General features: G+C 35.7%; 1 protein-coding gene and 1 pseudogene across 2 annotated transcripts; one reads left to right on the top strand and one right to left on the bottom strand.

Moving 5' to 3' along the window:
* Nucleotides 1-8,181: 8,181 nt before the first annotated feature.
* On the bottom strand, nt 8,182-17,016 carry LOC18607912 (presequence protease 2, chloroplastic/mitochondrial-like). Its single transcript, XM_018116010.2, has 19 exons — nt 16,478-17,016; nt 16,212-16,395; nt 15,771-15,945; nt 15,409-15,541; nt 15,200-15,270; nt 14,788-14,871; nt 14,000-14,090; nt 12,910-13,430; nt 12,639-12,803; nt 12,331-12,549; nt 12,116-12,243; nt 11,178-11,367; nt 10,905-10,988; nt 10,719-10,816; nt 10,149-10,413; nt 9,903-10,065; nt 9,643-9,823; nt 9,071-9,142; nt 8,182-8,517 (listed from the first exon to the last, which is right to left on the bottom strand). Exons 1-19 carry the CDS (start codon nt 16,767-16,769, stop codon nt 8,376-8,378), a joined length of 3,258 nt encoding a protein of 1,085 aa, XP_017971499.2. The 5' UTR covers nt 16,770-17,016; the 3' UTR covers nt 8,182-8,375.
* An 886-nt stretch (nt 17,017-17,902) lies between these two features.
* Nucleotides 17,903-19,554, top strand: LOC18607911 (putative carboxylesterase 12 pseudogene; annotated as a pseudogene). The gene is made up of 2 exons (XR_016024532.1): nt 17,903-18,007; nt 18,118-19,554. The product of XR_016024532.1 is annotated as a putative carboxylesterase 12 pseudogene (transcript).
* The last annotated feature ends 259 nt before the right edge of the window (nt 19,555-19,813 follow it).

The following is a 19,813-nucleotide window of genomic DNA, read 5'->3' as shown; positions in this document are numbered from 1 at the left end:
TTGAAATTGAAATTTTGACATACAATAACTGTAAATTTATTAACTGTGTCTATTATACGAACACCATACTTGAATTGTAAACAAGTGGGAATTTTGGTAGCGTAAACATTTGGCTTAGTTATTAGAGTCGCTACGCGGATTAATACAGGAATAAATGCACATGGAAATGTTGTAATCCATATAGTGGAAGAGAAGCAGGAGGGGGGTTTTTATTCAAAGCAGCCAAGACTATGGTTGGCCCTTAAAAGGTGAAGGTGGAGTTGGGACCATAGGAATGGGGTCCTGGTTACTAATTACTTCTGATTCAAATTTTAATCATCAATCAAACTAGGCCTGGGTTTTTTCTGAAGATGCTATGGGATTAGCTATACAACTAAGTTTCAAGGCATCAGAAACTTAGCATAGCTGCTGCATGCCTTTTTGTTGTAGGAGATGTGGATCATGATTATTATCTTCATTCGTAGCTATAGCTTTCTCTCTAGATGCTAGATTAGATGCATCATGCATGTATAGCTACTTGTCTGATCTATTCACGCAAGGTATTGGTGAAAGTTTTGGTATCTGCTGATCAGGTAAACAGTATATATTCTCAGATATTGCATTGCTGTGCTATCAGAAAGGAAGAAAGTTAAAATTGCATGTGAAGTATCGAGGAAATTAGAGGTTGAAATTAATTAGTTTTGATTTATATATGCATGGCAGAATCATAACTATGGAATATACATGCATGCATTACGTTTATTAGCACCTTGGTAATGGAAAAATGAGAGGCTTTTGTTCATTCGAAACTTTTCTGGTGTACCTTGTGCCTACGAACTATTTATAATATATGAAAAAACGAGATAGATAAACACTCTATGTTCACATTGAATTATCATTAATTACTTCATGAGTTGAGCTGGCAGTGCAGAAGGAACAGATTGACAAAAGGAAAAACCCCATTCGAATTGCCATATCCGTATGTGTTTTAGCTCCAAGACTAGAGACGGTGAAGAGGACCAGATAAGACATTGAGAGAGTCATCGAAGACAAAATAAGGTGCTCTCCCTTTCAAAAGCATATCTCTATATCTAGTTAGTATGTCCAAAAGTTGATGACCCTGTAAAAGCCTTTTTCGAAGGGAAACCTTTGCGGCTAACGTACATATTTTTCTTTCCATCCACCTTTTCTTTTTTCTTCGTCTTCATCCCAAAGCAACGTGATAAATGAGTTGAGTACATGGACTGTCGAGCGACTTGAGAGAGAATGAATATGATCCCTCGGGTCTCTCACAAGCCTCAAGGCGAAATTAGCTCTACAATTACTTTCAATTTTAATGTTGAAAATGTAGGCCGGTGGGTGGAGGCAAATCAATGGCTATGATTAGGAAAGGAAAAAAATTAACTACCACACTTGCTTCAGTTTTGCATTTGTTAACAGTATCTTTTGGGATAACAACCTTCCACCCATTACTTCAACCCTATAACTATTTAAAAGATTTAACACCTGATGTATTTATCTTCTTTTGTTTGCATTTAAAATACTTGAATTCAGATCAACATGTATGTATATGTATACGTATATGTAATAGTATACCAAAAACCAAGAGAAAAAAGACGATCCTGGGTATACTTGTTATGACTTGTCCGTGGAAGGGCGATGGCTACGAGATTATCTCCAATGCAAAATTATGTAGTGATAAAGTGATGCCTGACAAACAGTTTAAGGACGAAGTTAATAAAAGCAACTAATCCTATTATAGAGTTGAATGATTTTTTGGGCATCCTCCACATTTACCATACAGGGTGACAACACGTATTTTTTGCTATTAATGTTAACGCCCATTCGCTGTAATTAAAGAAAATTAAACAGTAACTCTTTAGCCCTTCATCGTATTCTCTGGCATGAACCTTACTTTACGAATACACACACGTTCAAAGTTTGATATCGAGGAAATTGTTGGCTCGTTGCGATAGATTACTTGGAGCAATCTAGACATCGAAGTAATTCTTTTCATTAATTACTTCCTTCGGTTCTGATGCATTACAACTTGACAGATGTATGACAACCCCTAAATCATGCAAGTAAATTACCTATGTGGATCCTATTATTGGCAGATGGCTTAGGGGTGGAAATTGCACACTGGCGGGGAAATATAGAAAGGCTGGAGCTTTGGACAGCAGCCCTGGCCACATTAAGGGATAAGTGGGGGAATTCGAGGACATATTCTGATTAGGATTCTCTGTTGATTGACCAAAGTTGACAGATTTACGGATTTACTGTAGGTAGTCAGTTAGCTATGTACCTTCCGGATTTACATTTTTTTTTATCTTCCGAATTCCAAGCCCTGCATGCATAGTTGTGATTATCCGTACCCAGATATACAAACCATGTCACCATGTCACCATGAGCACATTTGAAAAGATTAATATTACCGCCCTGCAACAGTGAGCCAGGGTCGTCGAGGCCCCCGGCAGGGGCAAGACATACAGTGAGCATCAATCTTTTTCGTTGAAAGCTGCAGAAACTGATTTACTATCAAGCATGAGATAAAAGGGATGGCGTCTGGTCATTTTCCCGTTTGGACACACACCTGGACTTCTATAGCAGTGTCAGAGGTAGATAAGTTAGGAAGTTTCGGAGTAGATAAAATCTTGATGCATGCGCATTGAACATCCAAAACGTATGCACCAAAGATAAACAGGCAATTCACACTAGGGAAGCAGAGAGATGGTTGACACTTGACAGATATGAGTAGGTTTTTAAAAGATTATCACAGATGTATGCAAATACTGAATCACGTCAAATGTATTAAGTTAACCATTTTGGAGGTTTTGGGAATAATCAGCAGTACTGGTCCCAACCTCGTAGTTTACGCGGAGAAACTGTAACTGTACTGGTAATCTGGTAAGGTTTTGAATTCCAACTCTGAAGCCCAGCACGTGTTTCTCTGCAGAGTTTCTTATTGATACATTTATGATCTAACCGCATCAAGCAGCTAACTCAAGCTAGGTGTTCATAAGCATATACCGTATCTAGTCACCGACATTTTACTGAAATCCAGAGAGGAGAAAATTTTGCGAGAGAAAACAGGGGGCTTCTGGTATATTTTCATGTATCGAAAGTTGGGTGAAAAGTACAATTTCTAATCACATCAGAAGCTTAATCATCAGCCATATGTACATGCCTGAAACGATAAATTGTCCAGCAGTTTAGGCGTACATATATATGTAAGCAACATCTAATTAAAAAGTTGGCATATTATGTCATTTCCTTCTATCCTAAAAGAATTGGCACTTTGTCTTTTCAGAATGGAGGTGTTTGAAACTAGCTAGGTTTAGCATCTCCTTTCTGTGCTTTTCAGAAAGAAAAGGGGTACAGACCATACAATTCTTTTGTTGTTCCTATGAAAGGCATTCTTATATATGTCTCTATATCTCTAACAGGCCAATGTAAATCGAAAAATGTAAAACCTGTAAATTTTATTTTTGTTTGGAGCCAAAACAATCTGAAATCCAGAAAACCGGATTCGAAACCTGGTACAGTACTGCCCAATAATTCCAATAAACAGAGGCAAGCGGCCAAGTGGACCATGTGTTACCCAAAAGTAGTCTCAGTTTCAGAACCAACTCCTAATATAGTCCTAAACCAAAAGTTAAAAAAGACCTAAAAAAAGTCTACATTTATGGCTAACATCAAGTCATTCACCCTTCAAAGTGTTGAGTTTGAATGTGCTTTTTGAGGAAGAAAATGAAAGAAAAAAAAAAAAACAAAATGTCTCTGGAAAGGTTGGATGTTGGGCGGTAGGTGATGTGAGATCCATGCCCAGCTGCTCTCTTGTTTTATTCCCATCTCAACAGGGCTAAACTGGACCTATTAACATCTATAATCCAATACAGTTGCAATAACTTGGAAGGCAAAAGGGTAAGAATAATTTTTTTACTTTGATTAAACGTGTAAACAATGTCATATAAATGCACCGTGCATCTCACTGTCTACTCATTAAAGTGCCATGTTAGAATAACTTGCTTCAACTAGTTTTTGTTTTGACCTACTCACCTAATCTACTAGTACTACATTCAAAAGGCCAGGTTTGCTTTTCCTGTGCTCTTTATTGTTTTTATCCTTATTTCTCGACTTGTCATCATTTTCCCCTTTGCAACATCATCAACATGCATCTTGCCACTGCATGACAAAAGTTGAATTCTATGAAAAGTACTGTGTTGCCATATTTTTTTGACGCCATAGTTGCAAATTTTTTTCCTTTAAATCAGATGACAAACAAGATTTCAGTGTTAATTGTACCAATACCTCATGTAAAATTGCTCTTGTAATTTGAGGTCACGATGCATATATATATATATCTTCCTATTGTTAGCATGTCTTGTGACTTGGTTTGATCATTGATAACACAATAATGCCCATATATACACTGCATATCATATCATCATTTACACAAGATTAAAATTTTTTATTTGACTTTTTGTTAATTAAGATAGTAACACTTAACGATGACAGGTTTATATATAAATCAGCTTAAACTGATTATTACTAGTACTTATTTCTCTAACAAGTACAAATCTATATACATAAACAAATTGAGTAAAATTTAAAAAACTCTTCAAAACACTTCAAAATAACACTTTTGTTCTTCTTGTTTCAAAATAATGTTTTTTGTCCATTGACTGTTAACACCATTAGTCAATATTTAAAAAAAATTAGATCTAATATTACATAATCTTTAACATATAAACACTTTTTATATTATGTTTTAATTGAATTATATAAGGTGAATTGCCCATCGCCACAAAGCCCTACCTGGTGATTTATAAGGTAGAGACAAGAGCCTGAGAATACGCTGCGTCTTAGAGGCTAAAGAAGTTATTCATTAAATACCGATTGTTATCCCCTTTCAATAAGATAGATTTGATAATTTTGTGTATGACATGGTAATACGATTCAAAAACGATACGAGTTTAAACAGATTTAAATTTAAGCTAATTATATTTCGTGTATTAATCATATAGACACGATAAAAATACGAATAAATCGAGTCTAAAGCATGATTAGTTAATCGTGTTATCATATACTTGTATAATCTGTGATTCATTTATTACTTATTTATTTAATTATGTTCATGTATTGTATGGACATGTTTAGTAACTATTTATTTATCCTTATAAATACAAATATTTTAATGGTGATTAAGATTTATTGATATTAAATTTTATTATACTTGATAAATATTATGATATTTATAATTTTTTATTATAAATTTGAATAACATAATCATATTTTACTCATATATATTCTAATTAAATAGTTTTAATTCTATTAATCATCTAAGTCGTATAAACAACATGTCATAAATCATACAAATTTTGATCGTATTAATCACGTGATGTCGTATAAAATTTAACTCAGCACGTCGTGTTTAAGATTTTAATACGATTAATTAATCATATTATATTTATATTTACTCGTATAACTATTGATATTTTATATTTACACAATATGAATACATGAATTACGAAATCTACTATCAGATGAATACTGTTCCTATTTCAATCATAGCCTCCGCGGGAACTTCATTAGGTAAGCATTTTGGGCCTGAAAAACCCACTGTTCATACCTCGTACTGAAACTTGGATTTATGGGGTTTTTTTTATTTTTTTATTTTTTTGAGATGCTGTTAGGTTTCTTTCTTCCTTCTCCTTTTTCTTGGCTGGTGTTTGTACTAGCTCTTATCTAGTGAGAACAATGCAACATTTGGTTGGGGACAATTTACATCCACAGTCGCAGCAGATAGCACATTAATTCGGAGAATGTGGAGGTTCTTAACAGTTATCTCTAAATTTTTTTAGAGATATTCACAATGAAAATACTTACGTCATTAGGGACCTCGAATTAATTGGAAATCACGTACACATGTGCACGCTCTTTCCTTGGGTAAGAAGTACTAGACACAATGGAATAACTATTTTCCATGGATTAGGCAGATTTCACCTGTATTCTCAACGATCTGAACCCAAATTAAATTGAGTATTAAATAAATATTCTGTCCTCGAGGTAATTTGCATCTATTGTAGAAACTTTTTATAAATATTCACTAATTTAAGGTTAGTGAAATATATAAAGTACTTAGTTATTGATATAATTAACAAATAGTTTTGTATATAACTTCGAATAATTAAGAGTGTGCTATGCATATATACTCTTTTATGGTAATATGTTGATTATAAGTTCTGAGTAACATTCATATATTTAGTGTCTTTTTAAGGAATTAAGATTCATATTATTTTTAAGCGGATGATTCACCTATTAAACGAAGAAGAAATATCAAAGAGAAATGGATGAAGATGATGACCTAACTCTTTCAAATCAAATAAATAAATAAATAAATAAAATAGTTGGTCCACCTCAAAGTGTGCAAATGTAGATTACGAATGGCTACCAGAGAAATCATGGAATGCAAGTAAATTAGGTACTATGATTTGACAAAATTTATAGTAGAATTTAACGACCTATTCGTTCACTGCCACCTCCACGCTGGCAAATTATTAACCTGGAGGACTGGGAAAAGGAAACGAAAGACAGATCATTTTGGGATGGCAGATGAGGTAGCCCAGGTAGGACCTGTACTTTGAATGACAAGACACTAGTGGTGCTGGAAGGGATCCATGGGGATTGTGCTCAAGGTACCATTTGGTAGATAACATATATATAATGCATTGCTTAACAGCATCAATAATGGTAGAATTCTATATTGACAGCAAGGCCTGGAGAGCTCAAAACAGGTCGTAATTTAAATCGTCAGAGAGGAGATCAGAACTGTAGACGAATCATTTATTGCATGCGGATAAGGTTAATTGTGAGTGACGATGATTCATTTTGACAGATGATGATTATTATTGAATTTACTGGAGTTGTTCTACGTACCCTGATTTTGACTTGTGTGAACTAATTAGGTATGTGATGTAATATTGTGCCATGCTAAGCAACCCTGAGTTGGAAGAGATTGGTAGTTATCAGCCCTGGAAAGAAGCAGCAGCAGGACATATAATTGGCCGATCTTCAAAGCCAGTGTTCAACACCATTAATGTTGTTACAGTTTCTTTGAGAGGATGGGGGAAGGAGTTAGGAGAGGTATTAAGACCCCAACATTGGTTTTTGAACCATCTCACCAGTTGAATGAATGAGAGTAGATGAAACTTAGATGTTTGGCATTCAACTTTATACCCTACATCAAAGTGACCGGGAGGAATTGACAAAAGATACATTGTAACAAAATTGTTCGTGGCAACTGATTCAATTAACTCAGAAAGTTGGAACATTCAAGCCTCTCAAGAATAAAAATAAATAAATTAAATCCTGCACCAGTAGTTCCACTCGGAACTAAAGTTTGCAAGTGTAGATGATGATCTGAAGCGGGAATAACCCTCGGAACAATTAAGGAATTTCAAGACACATCCAACTCCGCCTGCTCTAGCTAACTCTCTCTTGTTGTCATAAAAATGTTTGAACAAAGACCCTCATGACCAACGGCGATTGCCTGCTTTTACCGCACTAGGCCCAACAACCTCTTAATTTTTATTTGCCCAATACTAGAAGCTTCAACAAGTTTAGACGTGTCAATTAGTATTGTTATTTTTTCGATGACTTAAATTGAACTCAATTATTTGAAAAAATACTCGAATTCATAACCGAATATTATAAATATCCGTCCGCATTAATACTCAATTAAAATAAATTTAAATAACATTTTATGTATATTATTTATAATAATAATTAAATAAAATAAATTAAAAATAACTCATGAAAAAATTAATTAAACTCATAAGTAGAACAAGTAATGAATTTTGATCTTATTTATTAATACATACAATACAAGATACTGATGTATAGAGTATCCATTTACATTCATAAACAAATCTATTTTTTTTATATAAATAATCCAATGCTTGTAACAATATTAAAGAAAAAATAGTTCAAAACCCGAAACTAATCACATTAACATGGAGTTAACCTCTAAGGGAAACTATAGACTAATTTAACATCACAGTTATAGAGTTTTGTTGTCAACCTAATAATAATGATCACATTCTGATCAAAAGGGCTCAACACTCTACATTGTGGGATCAACCAGTTTAATAACAAAGTGTGAGAAGTATAAAGATTAGATGAAACCTGCATTGCTCAAAGTGAAACAAATATTGGCTTTTTAAGAAATATTAAGTCCATTATAAGCCTTGATATTGCACAGATTTCATGCCGCAATGATTTCCCTCCATTTCACTACTATTATTCCATCTACTCGTACCATAGTATGACAAAATTGAAATAAATGCTTTTTGAGTATGAGATTTGGTCGTGGTTGAAGCAATTGTTAAAGGGCATTAGAGAGCTTTCTTCACTTGGAAAAAGTTGGAGCGCTCCCTGTTTGCAGCCTCGATGTCATCCAGTGATGCCACTGCTACAGCAACTCCTTTATCTTTAACAGCATCAATGGCCTCCGCAAATTCCTTGAAATCCTTCAAACTGTGGAGCAGACGCGACAAAGTTAGGGGTGAAAAGATGGTTTAAATATCAAAACCAATCATTCGGAAAAGAACAGTTTTCATGAATGAGCCATAAACACAACGAGTTCAATAGACAATTGCAAGCAAAGAACTTATAGATGACTAAATACATCCAAGAACTTACTTTAGACAAACATAAGTCATGAGATTCAACTAGGATAAAAAGATACCAATAATTTCATAATATTACTCATTTCCTTATACTTCCCAAAGAGAAGGGAAAAAATGTGAATTCATCGTGCAAGGCATCAAAACCATATCTTTGTAACCCACATCAAATTGAAGCTTAGGCAGAAAGTAATAAAAATCAATTCAAAAATCAGATGGCCATTATTTTCCATGTACGTGTTTTTCTTCCTCAGTGATCGCCAATAAATATCCCACCAAGCTACCACATCTTTGCAACCCACAACATTTATTATCATCCTTTCTGATATCACAAACTACCATGGTTCATTATAAGCACAATCCCAGCAGTTAGCATAAACCATCAGTCAAAAGCATCATTTTACCTTGTTGATAATATCTCTTCTCGTCTCCTCTGCCTTTCTTCCTCAGTGATCCCCAATAAATATCGTACCAAGCTACCGGAAAAATGTTTAAGTCAGTATACGGCATGATAATGCTCAGAGCAGCAGATAGAAATCAGCAGCAGGAACAATAAAAGTAGATTTAGAGATCTTTAAATTCTCTCTGAGATTTAACAATAACAATAACAATAAGGCACTAACTTCACTGTCTGGTTTAGGGTCCTTGAGGCAGAAGCAGAACTAAAATGTCAGTCTTCAACATTTATTGCTTTCACAAAAGAAAATGAAGAATTCATGGGTAAACTATAAACATATTTCAACTGTATAAAGAGCCCTCTATAGTTTATTAAACAAAATCTGACTGTTTAAAAAATGGAGATGCAGAATACTTAACCTGATAAATGATGAGAAACCTGAGAACAACTAACACAAATTTCAGTTTTCTCATTCATAATGTCTCCTATGATTTGACTTAAGGAAAAAAATCAAAGAATCTACCAAATAAAGTAAACAAAACATAAGGGAAAGGAAAAATACAGAGGCTTTCTCCATACCTACTGTAACCTTTAGCATCTGGCAGCTGGTATGCATCAACATCACCAACGGTCCCAATAATTGCTTTGGTAAGTGTATCATCATCCATTTCCAATTCCCGCAGAAAGTCCCCAGTTCCATCATATATATCAAGTGTCTCTAATAAGTTGGGGTCTCGATAGGATAAGAAGGTGAATACACCTACATGAGAAAATCTGCAGGTAAGATCATAAAAGTGGGAATAAAAGATGCTTGCCAGCAAATATAGCACCTATTGCACCTGAATGAGTATCAAAGTTACAGAAACCCCCATAAGCTCCGCCACTAACACGTACACGATCCCACAACCATGTGTTACTAATATGTTTTGAAATAACATAAGCACTCCCATTAAGCTGGTAGCCGCCATCATATAAGTTAGCTGCTTTCCCAACGTAATTTACCTGTAACAGGTGGAGGCTTGCAAGTAATTATTCAGATAAATAAAGAAAAAGTGATTGACCACAAGAAGAGACAATTTATTCACCTGAGTAGGTATCACAATGGCTTCATTGTTTGAAGGAAGTCGAGCACTCCAACTAGCTCTTTCAACAACAGAGTTGCTAGGAAGCAAATCAAGGAATTTGCTAACAAGCTTTTCTGTGTTTGAGAGATTTTTCCCATCAGCAGTCATATTTATCAAGCAACCTTCCCTGGAAAGTAAGGATTTACGGATCTCCTCAAGAGATGATGAAATTCCTGCCCAATCATTATCCACTCTCTCCTCCAGCCCTTGTAGGAATTCCAGGTAACTAGGAAACAAAAATATGAATACAATAAATTTCCTAAATTCATTCATTATAATACTTTTGTACGTGGAGTACTAGAATTTTTCACACATGCGTGAATAAAATGACTTCAGAAAGAAAGCGAAATATTTACTTAAATAACTACAAGAAAAATTGTATTTCATTGTAAAGTTGTAACCAAAGACAAATCTTAAGCAACGACTGCACAGTGTGATACTTTAAACTTTCGAACTGTTAAGGTATTGCTTGGCCTTGTAACGTGAAAGATTAGCATGTAAAAGAAAACATAAAGAATCCAAAATTTCTACCTGACTCCACCCATTTGCTCAGAAATCCACCCAGACACATTTAACTTTGCATCCATCCTAGCTGCTGCAATTCCATGACCACTGCCTCTCAATCGGCTCTGGAAATGCGTATAAACCATTAGACTAAATTAAGTTTCAGTTCTTGTATTTCCACAGAAACCCCTCTAAGAAATCCAAAATATATACCTCCATTCTTGCTTTGCTTTGGGATACAAACTGCTTGAACCGTTGTTGGTCTGTAAATTGTACTTCTTGAATAACACAATTAATCTACAATTGAATGACAAGAAAAAACCCTTTGGACAATCAATCTTTTGAAGGGAACATATTTTCCAAAAACAAACTATAATCAGCAGAAAGCAATCAATCAACAACTTGTTGAACCATTTTTGGTACACAAACTGACATGTTGCAACAATATATCATATCTGTTCACAAAATCAGAAAAGAATGATATACCAGATTAAATAGATCATCAGCACGCCCAGCCATTGATTTGCCTCGAACAATTATATGGCTACAGGGATCTTCCTTGCCTTGTATAGATGATGTGAATGGATAAACTGAAATTCCTCCAGTTTTCCTTCCAATCAATTGATTAAGTTGCACAAAGGATAAGTCTTTTGTACCCATCTCCAGTAATGACTGACTGCCAAAGTTTATGCATGGAAATAGAAATGTGAGATGCTGTTGATAGCTCTTTTAAACAAATAAAAAAAAAAAAAGAAGTCGGTCATAACTTATTTGCATTACAACTATTATGTTCTATAAACTGATTTCAGAGTAGACACTTCTTCTCTCATATATTAAAAGAGAGACTTATAGAGCAAATAGCTGCTGAAGGTCAAGCTATAGATTGACTAAAGATGCTGTTTTCTAACAGAAAGTTTGCAAAGAGGTTTTTGGTTATGGAAATGAAGGCCAATAAATTTCACCTAACTAGGCAGTATGGCTACTTGAAGTTTAGGTGCTTTATAAGGATAACACTGGTTACCAAGCAATTGGAATGAGAAAAGTATGGTGATTGCAGAAAAAGAGTATTGAAGTAGGACCCTAATATCTAAAATGATGCTACAACATATAGAATTGCCCTTCTGTTTAGAAGCAAAGATTTCATTAAACATCCAAAAGCCGATACACACTGATCACAGATACATCATCAAGCGGTAAGAGACTTACAAAGGAATTCAAATAATGATCAGCAATTTAGCAAAACTATGTGGTAGATAAAAAGGAAAACACCACCATTGTTTATGCAAAGCAAGTGGATTTGAACTATCTTGTCTCAGTTTAATCTTGAAAATAACTTAATATGTTTAGAACAAAAAACAAATAGGAGAGAACAGCCTTCATAACAAGAAAAAGAAAACTAGCTTTTGAGGCAAGATCCATCTCACCAAAACAATGGTACTAGAGGAAGAAGTTCTCGCTTCAGTGAACTCATATCAAAAACAACGTCAGTGTAAAGGACATCATTTGTGAAGAGATCATGCTGCAGAACCTTTACACCATTGATATCTCCAACCTACACCCAGATGTACAGAAACCTAGCACACACAAAGCTGAAAGAGAACATTTAGGGGAAGAGATGGACATTAAGCTTTATGCTAACCTCTGTGGGAACACGTATTGGTTCCTTGGGAATATCATGTAAAGATAGGCTTGGAACACTTCTTAAGGCTTCTGGAGGGTCAGGAGTTTCCTGTTTAAGTTTCAGCTCCTGAGTAGCACGTGCTAGCTCTGCTAGATCTTCTTCTGTCATGCTGGCTTTAACTTTATTCAAAATTTCTTTTTCGGCAGCTTCATCACGAGAGGCTTTCTCCGGATCAGGCTAACAGAAAAGAAGTTCATTGGTTTCTGCTTAGTTACTGTAAAGAATTAAATAAACATAGGAAGGGATGTTTTAGGTTAGAGCAATACCTGCATTTCTATGGTAACACAATGGGGATTGTTCAAGATGAATTTCTCTATTAAAGGAGAGAAAACAGCCTTGGAGCCTTCCTCAGCTATTCTGGCTTTCAGGATCATTAAAGGTTTCTCATATTTCAATGGCTCAAAAGGATCCATATCATATATCCACTTACCCTTCAAAGTAAAAGCAAGATAAAATCATACATTTGCAAAGAAAAAAAAAATGAGACGATGGACAATATTCTAAAATTTAAATTAAGCTAGGAATGGAAAAACTTACAATGGAGCGAAGCATCAGAGACAAGCCACGAGGAAATGACCCAGTATTGTTCTCTCTGAGTGAAAACTCAATCGTATTCATAGATGCCTCCACAGCATCTGTGTCAAAACCTTCTTCAGCTAGCTTTTTAAGAGAACTCATTATTAATTCTTCTACTTTTGGGATGTCATCTTCAGAAACTCCCTTCAAGCCAATGCTAAACTGAGGCTGAAGAAGTTCATCTTCCACCCCGCCACCAATAATGGCATCTCCAAGACCACTTTCAAGCAACACTTTCCTCAAGGGAGAAGCAGGAGTTCCCAGCATAAGATGATCCAAAAACCCAAGGGTAAGTTCAGTTTGCAAGTCCAAGGGTTTATCAGAGAGCAACCAATTAAGGCATACCATGTGCTTCTTCTTCAAATCACCACCTTCACCAACAGGGTATTTCTCAACAAACCTGACTGGTTCTGAGAAAAGCTTCTGTGGTTCAACTTTTGATTCATCTGGAGCGGTACTTGCGTCAAACATATCTAGATATTCTGAGATAGAAAGAGTAAAATGTTACAGTTTACATAGAATATAACAATCAGTAAGACCACAAGAATAAACAATTGAAATAAATATAATGGTAAAAGACCAAGAAAGGCTTCTCAAACAAGCATTATATATCTATAAACTGGAGAAGAGAAAATGTTGTGATACTTCGTCAAACTGTCTGATTTGCAGGGGAAAGGAAATGGAAAGAAAAAAGCTGTTTTATACTGAATTTCAGTCTAAGAACATAAATATGATACATAATTATACCCAAACAATTAAAAGATTATAGTACCATACTGTGCTGAAAAAGATGCAATAAAACTACCTACTGCATAACCAATTTATATTATGGGGCATCATTTTGTCATTTAATCAGCCAAGCTGGCAACAATTTCAAAGCCTATTCTTTCTTTTGAGGCTTCCAGTCTCTATAATATCCTTATATGCAATTCCACTCTGCATCACTTCCCTTTTGAACAGAGTCACCACATATTTCAAGGGAGATAAGGGGCTATCTATTAGGAAAAGTGCCATCCATACATGAACAACAACTGCAATAGTCATTTATTACCGCTTAGGATACGCAAGCGTTCAATTGGATCATCATCTCCGTAAAACCATATCCTAGCATTGCTGGGATGGTAATATTTGCGGTGAAATTCCTGTTATTTGGTTCACAAAATGAGAGAAACCATATTTACCATCAGCAAAAGTAATAACCACTAAAGCAACAGACATAAACACATAAATCCATAATCTACATGCACGAGTACCTATGAATATACAGATGAACCAGAATAAAGCATACGCCCAAACACACACCATACTCAGTGAAAAAGACCAAGAGTCTTGCCTTGTAACCAACAGAAGTTGAAACATAAAACTAAATGCAAGAGACATCATAAGCCATATCATTTTGGAACTATGAACTCGAGGCTAATAAGAATTGCATTTACCACAACCTTAATAAAAAGTTCATGTAAACAAACCAACAGTACTCATATGCAATAAGTGTTTGTAAAACATTCCATTTTCAAATCCTATTAAGTCTCACTCTGCATCTCCAAGACATTGAAATAGGCATTATAGACATCCCAAATTCAACAATTAAAATGCATTTCCTGGTTAGAAATAAAGTTCTTTGTTAAAAAATAAGTTTCACTTTGAGAAAAAAATGATCCCAAAAAAGAAAATGGTTTTTCCATAGCTTAGGTAGCATTAAGTTAGAATGATGTAGTCTAGGTTTCAAACATAACAAGTTGTACTCTTTACCAAGATAAAATGCCTCATCAGTCATCACACACCTTTAGAAGTTCAAAACATTAAAACATGTCTACCAAAGTAATTAATGCAGCCTACCTTAAATTCCTCATATGTCAGCTTGGGAATAACTTGCGGATCACCTCCACTGTCAACACCATAGGTATTGTCTGGAAAGAGAGCCTGCACAGAAGTTACATGAAACAGTTGTAAATGGAAAAGCTGCACAGAAGTTACATGAAACAGTTGTAAATGGAAAAGGAAAACTTATCAAAGTTCCCTAGCTATGTATTATTAATATATGTGTTATGCTGCATTCCTGCACACACAACCATGCATGTGAGAGAAGAGGAGGGGGGCAGGAGCTTCTTAAATTAGCCATGAGAGTTTAAATACTCAAATCATCAGCAGCATTTCAAAAATGATATAGACTGCTGATTACTATATAAGCACTATATTACAGAATGTAAGAAAAATGCATAAATAAGCAAGAAAAGAAAGGAAAACTTACCTGCTGAGCTGTGCGCCCTAATAAATTATCAGGCTGGGAATAGACACCTTTCATCTCATTGAAAACAACTCCTACAAGAAAACACAAAGGAAAAAGAAAATTTTATCAAGAGTAATGAAGGACCAGCACATTGCTGAGGGGTAAAGAATGTTTGACACACAAGCAGAGGATTCTAGAGGCTAAAGGCGTGAGTGTACAAACATACACACCTTTATAAGTTATGTCTTCTGAAGTATCATTGAGCTCATAGTGCCAACCCTCCTGTTGAAAAGTTTGGAAGTCCTCAATGCACTTGGGGAAGAAGACAGCATCCAAGTATACATCAACAAGATTATAAAAATCCTGTTCAGAAAATAAAACCAAGTCAAAAACTGAAAAATTAATAACATTAAACATTTCATTCTCACAACATACTAACTAATTTCTCCTTCAAATTAGTGTTTGCACATGTGTGCATGAGTGTTGGGAAGTTCAGGGAAGGAGCTCCGATTGGTGCTATCTTGCATCTACTGTGTATCAGGCTGCCCTCTCTTTTGCAATTTCTCAATATAATCAGAAGCAAAAGTTTTACCTTTGCATTGGTGGAAGCAACTGGATAGCAAGTCCTGTCAGGATATGTGAATGCATTCAGAAAAGTGTGCAAGCTCCCTTTTAACAATTCAACAAATGGCTCCTTCAATGGATACTTTCTCGAGCCACATAATACACTGTGTTCCAAGATGTGAGGAATCCCGGTAGAATCCTTCCTGCATTGGCACATAGGAAATCATATGAACACATGCAACTATCAATTCCAATCATCACATAAAAGTCTTCTAAATGTTGAACATCATTATTCGGCTACTGAATCCAAGCACTCCACCATTACCAATTCAAATTCAGAATTAACCATGAAAGAAACCATTTTCCAAAACATAAATAACAGACAATGGTAAATTTAGAATGTGTAATGTACTAAGCTGAAGCTTAATTAATTCTATAGAGGGAATTTGTAAAAAAACGAAGAACTTACGGTGGAGTTCGAAAAACAATTCCGAAAACCTTATTCTCATCATCGTTTGAAACGGACATGACTTCGGCACCAGTTTTTTTATGCTTGAAAAGAACAGCTTTTGATTTACACTCTCCAATGAACTCTTCCGATACTTTCTCGAATCCAAGCTTCTCCGCAACTTCATCTTCAACTCCAGCAATATCTAACCAAGAAGGAAAACCAAAACTCGTTTTAACTCATCTAACTTAGATTAGAAGAACAATAGAAAAAGAAGAACACATTACCTGGAGAAGGCTGTGTAGGAGAGGCAACGGCGCGCGGGGATAAGGAACTGAAATTTTTGTTGCTATAAGTGAAGCGAAGAGAGGAGTGAGAAGAAGCTACGGAGAGTGACCTCCAGTTGTTGCGTCGAATAAGGGAGCGATTGGGAATGAGACGGCGGTGATACCGGCCGGCGGCTGAGACGGTGGATGATTTGGATAGAAATGAGCGAGAGTGTTTGGGAGCCGAGAAGAGGAACTTGTTGCAGGCAAGAGAGGAACAGGAGAGCGAGCGGAGAAGCGCTGTTCTCTCCATCGGTGATTTCCTTTTCTGGAAAGACGGAGATGACGATAACAATAACTACTAGTTCTATATTAATTATTTGATGGATTTTTTTTTCCTTTTTTCAGAAACCCTGGCCTAACTTGGGCTTGGGGGTTTATGTTAGGAGGGAAAATAAAATATCACAAGGTTGCTTGAGCACTCTGAAGTCTGAACCGTTGGTTAATTCTTGCCCAGAAAAATTTCGAAAGACAGGAATAAATAAATAAAATCTAAAAATACAAATAAATACAGCAACACTATTTTTCTCTTTTCTTGGAGGAAAAGTGAGAAATGTTTCTCTCTTGTTTATCGGCCAAGTCATTTTGCCAAAATTTTCTCTTTTTGAAAATGGTTTCTTTTTTTTTTCTTCTTTTTTAATTTTCTATTGGACACTTGGACACGAAAGAAAGGTCAAACACGTCATATTTAGATGTTACAAATCTTATATTAGATGAGCTAAATTTTAAATTTGTAAATAAAATTTTTATTTAATAAATATTTTCTAAATTCTCCTATATATCTAAAAAATATTTTTTGAATTGAAAATATAAATTCTTGAAAAGAAATATTAGAACTTATCCAATTTTCTATTGATATGAAATCTACATTAATTCAAGTTACTCTATAAGTGAAAAATTCTATACAATGAGAGAGTTGCTCCTCTTATAAATTAAGTGGATAAAAAGGTCACGCAATTTATATCAAAAACAAGATAATACAAACTTTTTTTCATTTAATAAATATATTTTCGAATTAAAAAGGTAAGCAGGACCGTGAAGCTCCACATCCATTACCTTCAATGCCCCCAACAAAATGAAAATGGGCCAAGGTGGGCTTGAACAGTGATTCCTTGGTACTGGCCCGGGGACCAGCCATTGTTCGTCGGTAATTGGCAAGTCGTCCACTCCCAAAAAGGAGGAAAAAACGGAGCTCAAACCTTCACAAAAAAGAGAAAAAATATTAGTAACTCTTTTGACTGACTGTTGGTTGTCTAGTCAAGAGAGAGTATCATTCACTTTAGCATGTTTCACGTTGAAATCCAACTTTTTCTTCGCCGGCACTTGCCATGTATTTTCTGATAAACCAATTACTGTCAACTAGTAATATTCTTGTTCATTAGAACTTTAAAATAGTCCATTCTCCAGAAAATTAAATATTGCCTTAGGTGATTATGTGTGTAACTGAGTATAAATGAAAAACAAAATTCAGTTTTCTGCTGAATATTTCAGGTTATTGATCTATACTGTGGCTACTCTTTCTGTATATATGCAATTTAGTTTAGCAGAATTCAAATTCTGCCAATCTAACAGGTTCGATTTACTTTGTTTTTCCGAATCAGCAAAATAGGAGGAATCCGAGAGTTTCTTCTACCTACCAAAAAGTATACATGAACTTGGATAACTACCTGACAAGGAACGTGACTTCCAAGTGTTTTCTGGGGCCTATGCCCCATTGGCCATGGGGTCGATCTGTGAAACACGACTTGACTCCAAACAATGAAAGTTATTCTATAAGTTAGTGGATGGGAGTCAGGGAATCAACCACCAATAACTTCATTTAATTACAGTGCCATTGCAAGAATTCTAGCGAGAATTTATTGATCTTCATACACCATCATTTTTACTAACTTGATACATTTGTTTCAAAAATGAGTTCAGGAGATAGTGAAATAGCCCACGAATTCCGCCCTTATTTTCGCGCATACAAGGATGGACGAGTGGAAAGGTTCTTCGGCTCCGATATAGTTCCTGCATCAATCGATCCTCAAGATGGTGTATCCTCCAAAGACGTCACAATTGTTCCAGAGACAAGCGTGTCAGCGCGTATTTTCATCCCGAGTTCCGTTAAACCAAGCCAAAAGCTCCCCCTGGTTGTCTATTTCCATGGTGGAGGCTTCTTCATGGGTTCATCATTCTGTTCCGAATATCACAATTATGTTACCTCTCTCGTTTCGGAGGCAAATGTTGTCGCTGTTTCTGTTGACTACAGGTTAGCCCCAGAGCATCTTATTCCCATAGCTTATGAAGATTCATGGGCTGCACTCAGATGGGTAGCTTCTCATTGCTCCGGTGAAGGCCCCGAGGCTTGGCTGAAGGATTACGCCAATTTTGAGCGAGTTTTTTTAGTTGGGGATAGTGCGGGAGGCAATATCGTGCACAACATGGCGGTCCAAGCATCAACTGAAGACCTGTCTGGGGTGAAGTTGTTAGGAATTTGCTTGATTCAACCATTTTTTGGGAGGAAAGATGGTCATGTGGACAAGTGTTGGCTGTTTGTCTCTCCAACAAGTAGGTTCGATGATCCTAGGATAAACCCGGCAGTAGATTCAAGGTTGTCCAGGCTGGGGTGTGGCAGGGTGCTAACTTTTCTTGCAGAGAAAGATAATTTGAGAGAGAGGGGGCTGTTCTTTTGTGAGACGTTGAAGAGCAGTGGCTGGGGTGGAGAGTTGGTGATTGTGGAGACTGAAGGGGAGGATCATGCTTTTCAATTGCTCAATCAAAAATCGGAGAGGGCTTTAGCCCTTATGAATAGGCTTGTATCTTTTATTAATCAAGACAAGGCTGCTTCCATGTGATACGATTACCTATATCGATCGTTCATGAGATGAGAAGCAAATTGAGATATGTTTTAAGATTTATCAAATGGACCTCTATTGGTACTATGATCTCCTTTGCCCTTCGGCATCTTTGGTCATCTCTGTTACCAATAGCCTTTGGTTGCATATCGTGCATGAAATTTAGCTACTAAAATATGAGTTTTATTTGTTGACTGGGAACCATCAATTTTCATTGATATTATGCTGGGATTCATTTGATCTAAACTAAAGTGCTTGAGGCTTGCTGCAACTAGACAATGTCAGTTTTGATTTACTATGTTGAATATCATAAATAGTTGGGATAATTGTATTATCAATCCAATTACTGTCTAAAGCCTACAGACTTTGTTTAAAAGAGCAATTGTCTATGAGCTGCACATGCTATTTGTTTTGATCTCATGATGCAAACCCTTTGCTATGGTAATCTCCTTTAGTCGAG

This window comes from Theobroma cacao, chromosome 2 (assembly GCF_053813885.1).
Source record: "Theobroma cacao isolate CCN51 chromosome 2, ASM5381388v1, whole genome shotgun sequence".
Lineage (NCBI taxonomy): Eukaryota > Viridiplantae > Streptophyta > Magnoliopsida > Malvales > Malvaceae > Theobroma > Theobroma cacao.
This window is presented reverse-complemented; position numbering and strand designations above follow the sequence as displayed.

What these genes read in the sequence shown, in the direction of transcription:
- LOC18607912 (XM_018116010.2), bottom strand. Translation starts at nt 16,769, where the DNA reads ATGGAGAGAACAGCGCTTCTCCGCTCGCTCTCCTGTTCCTCTCTTGCC. An exon ending in ATTGTTTTTCGAACTCCACC is followed by an intron (nt 15,946 to 16,211) that starts GTAAGTTCTTCG and finishes GTGCCAATGCAG; the next exon opens with GAAGGATTCTACCGGGATTC. An exon ending in TGACATATGAGGAATTTAAG is followed by an intron (nt 14,091 to 14,787) that starts GTAGGCTGCATT and finishes ACCAAATAACAG; the next exon opens with GAATTTCACCGCAAATATTA.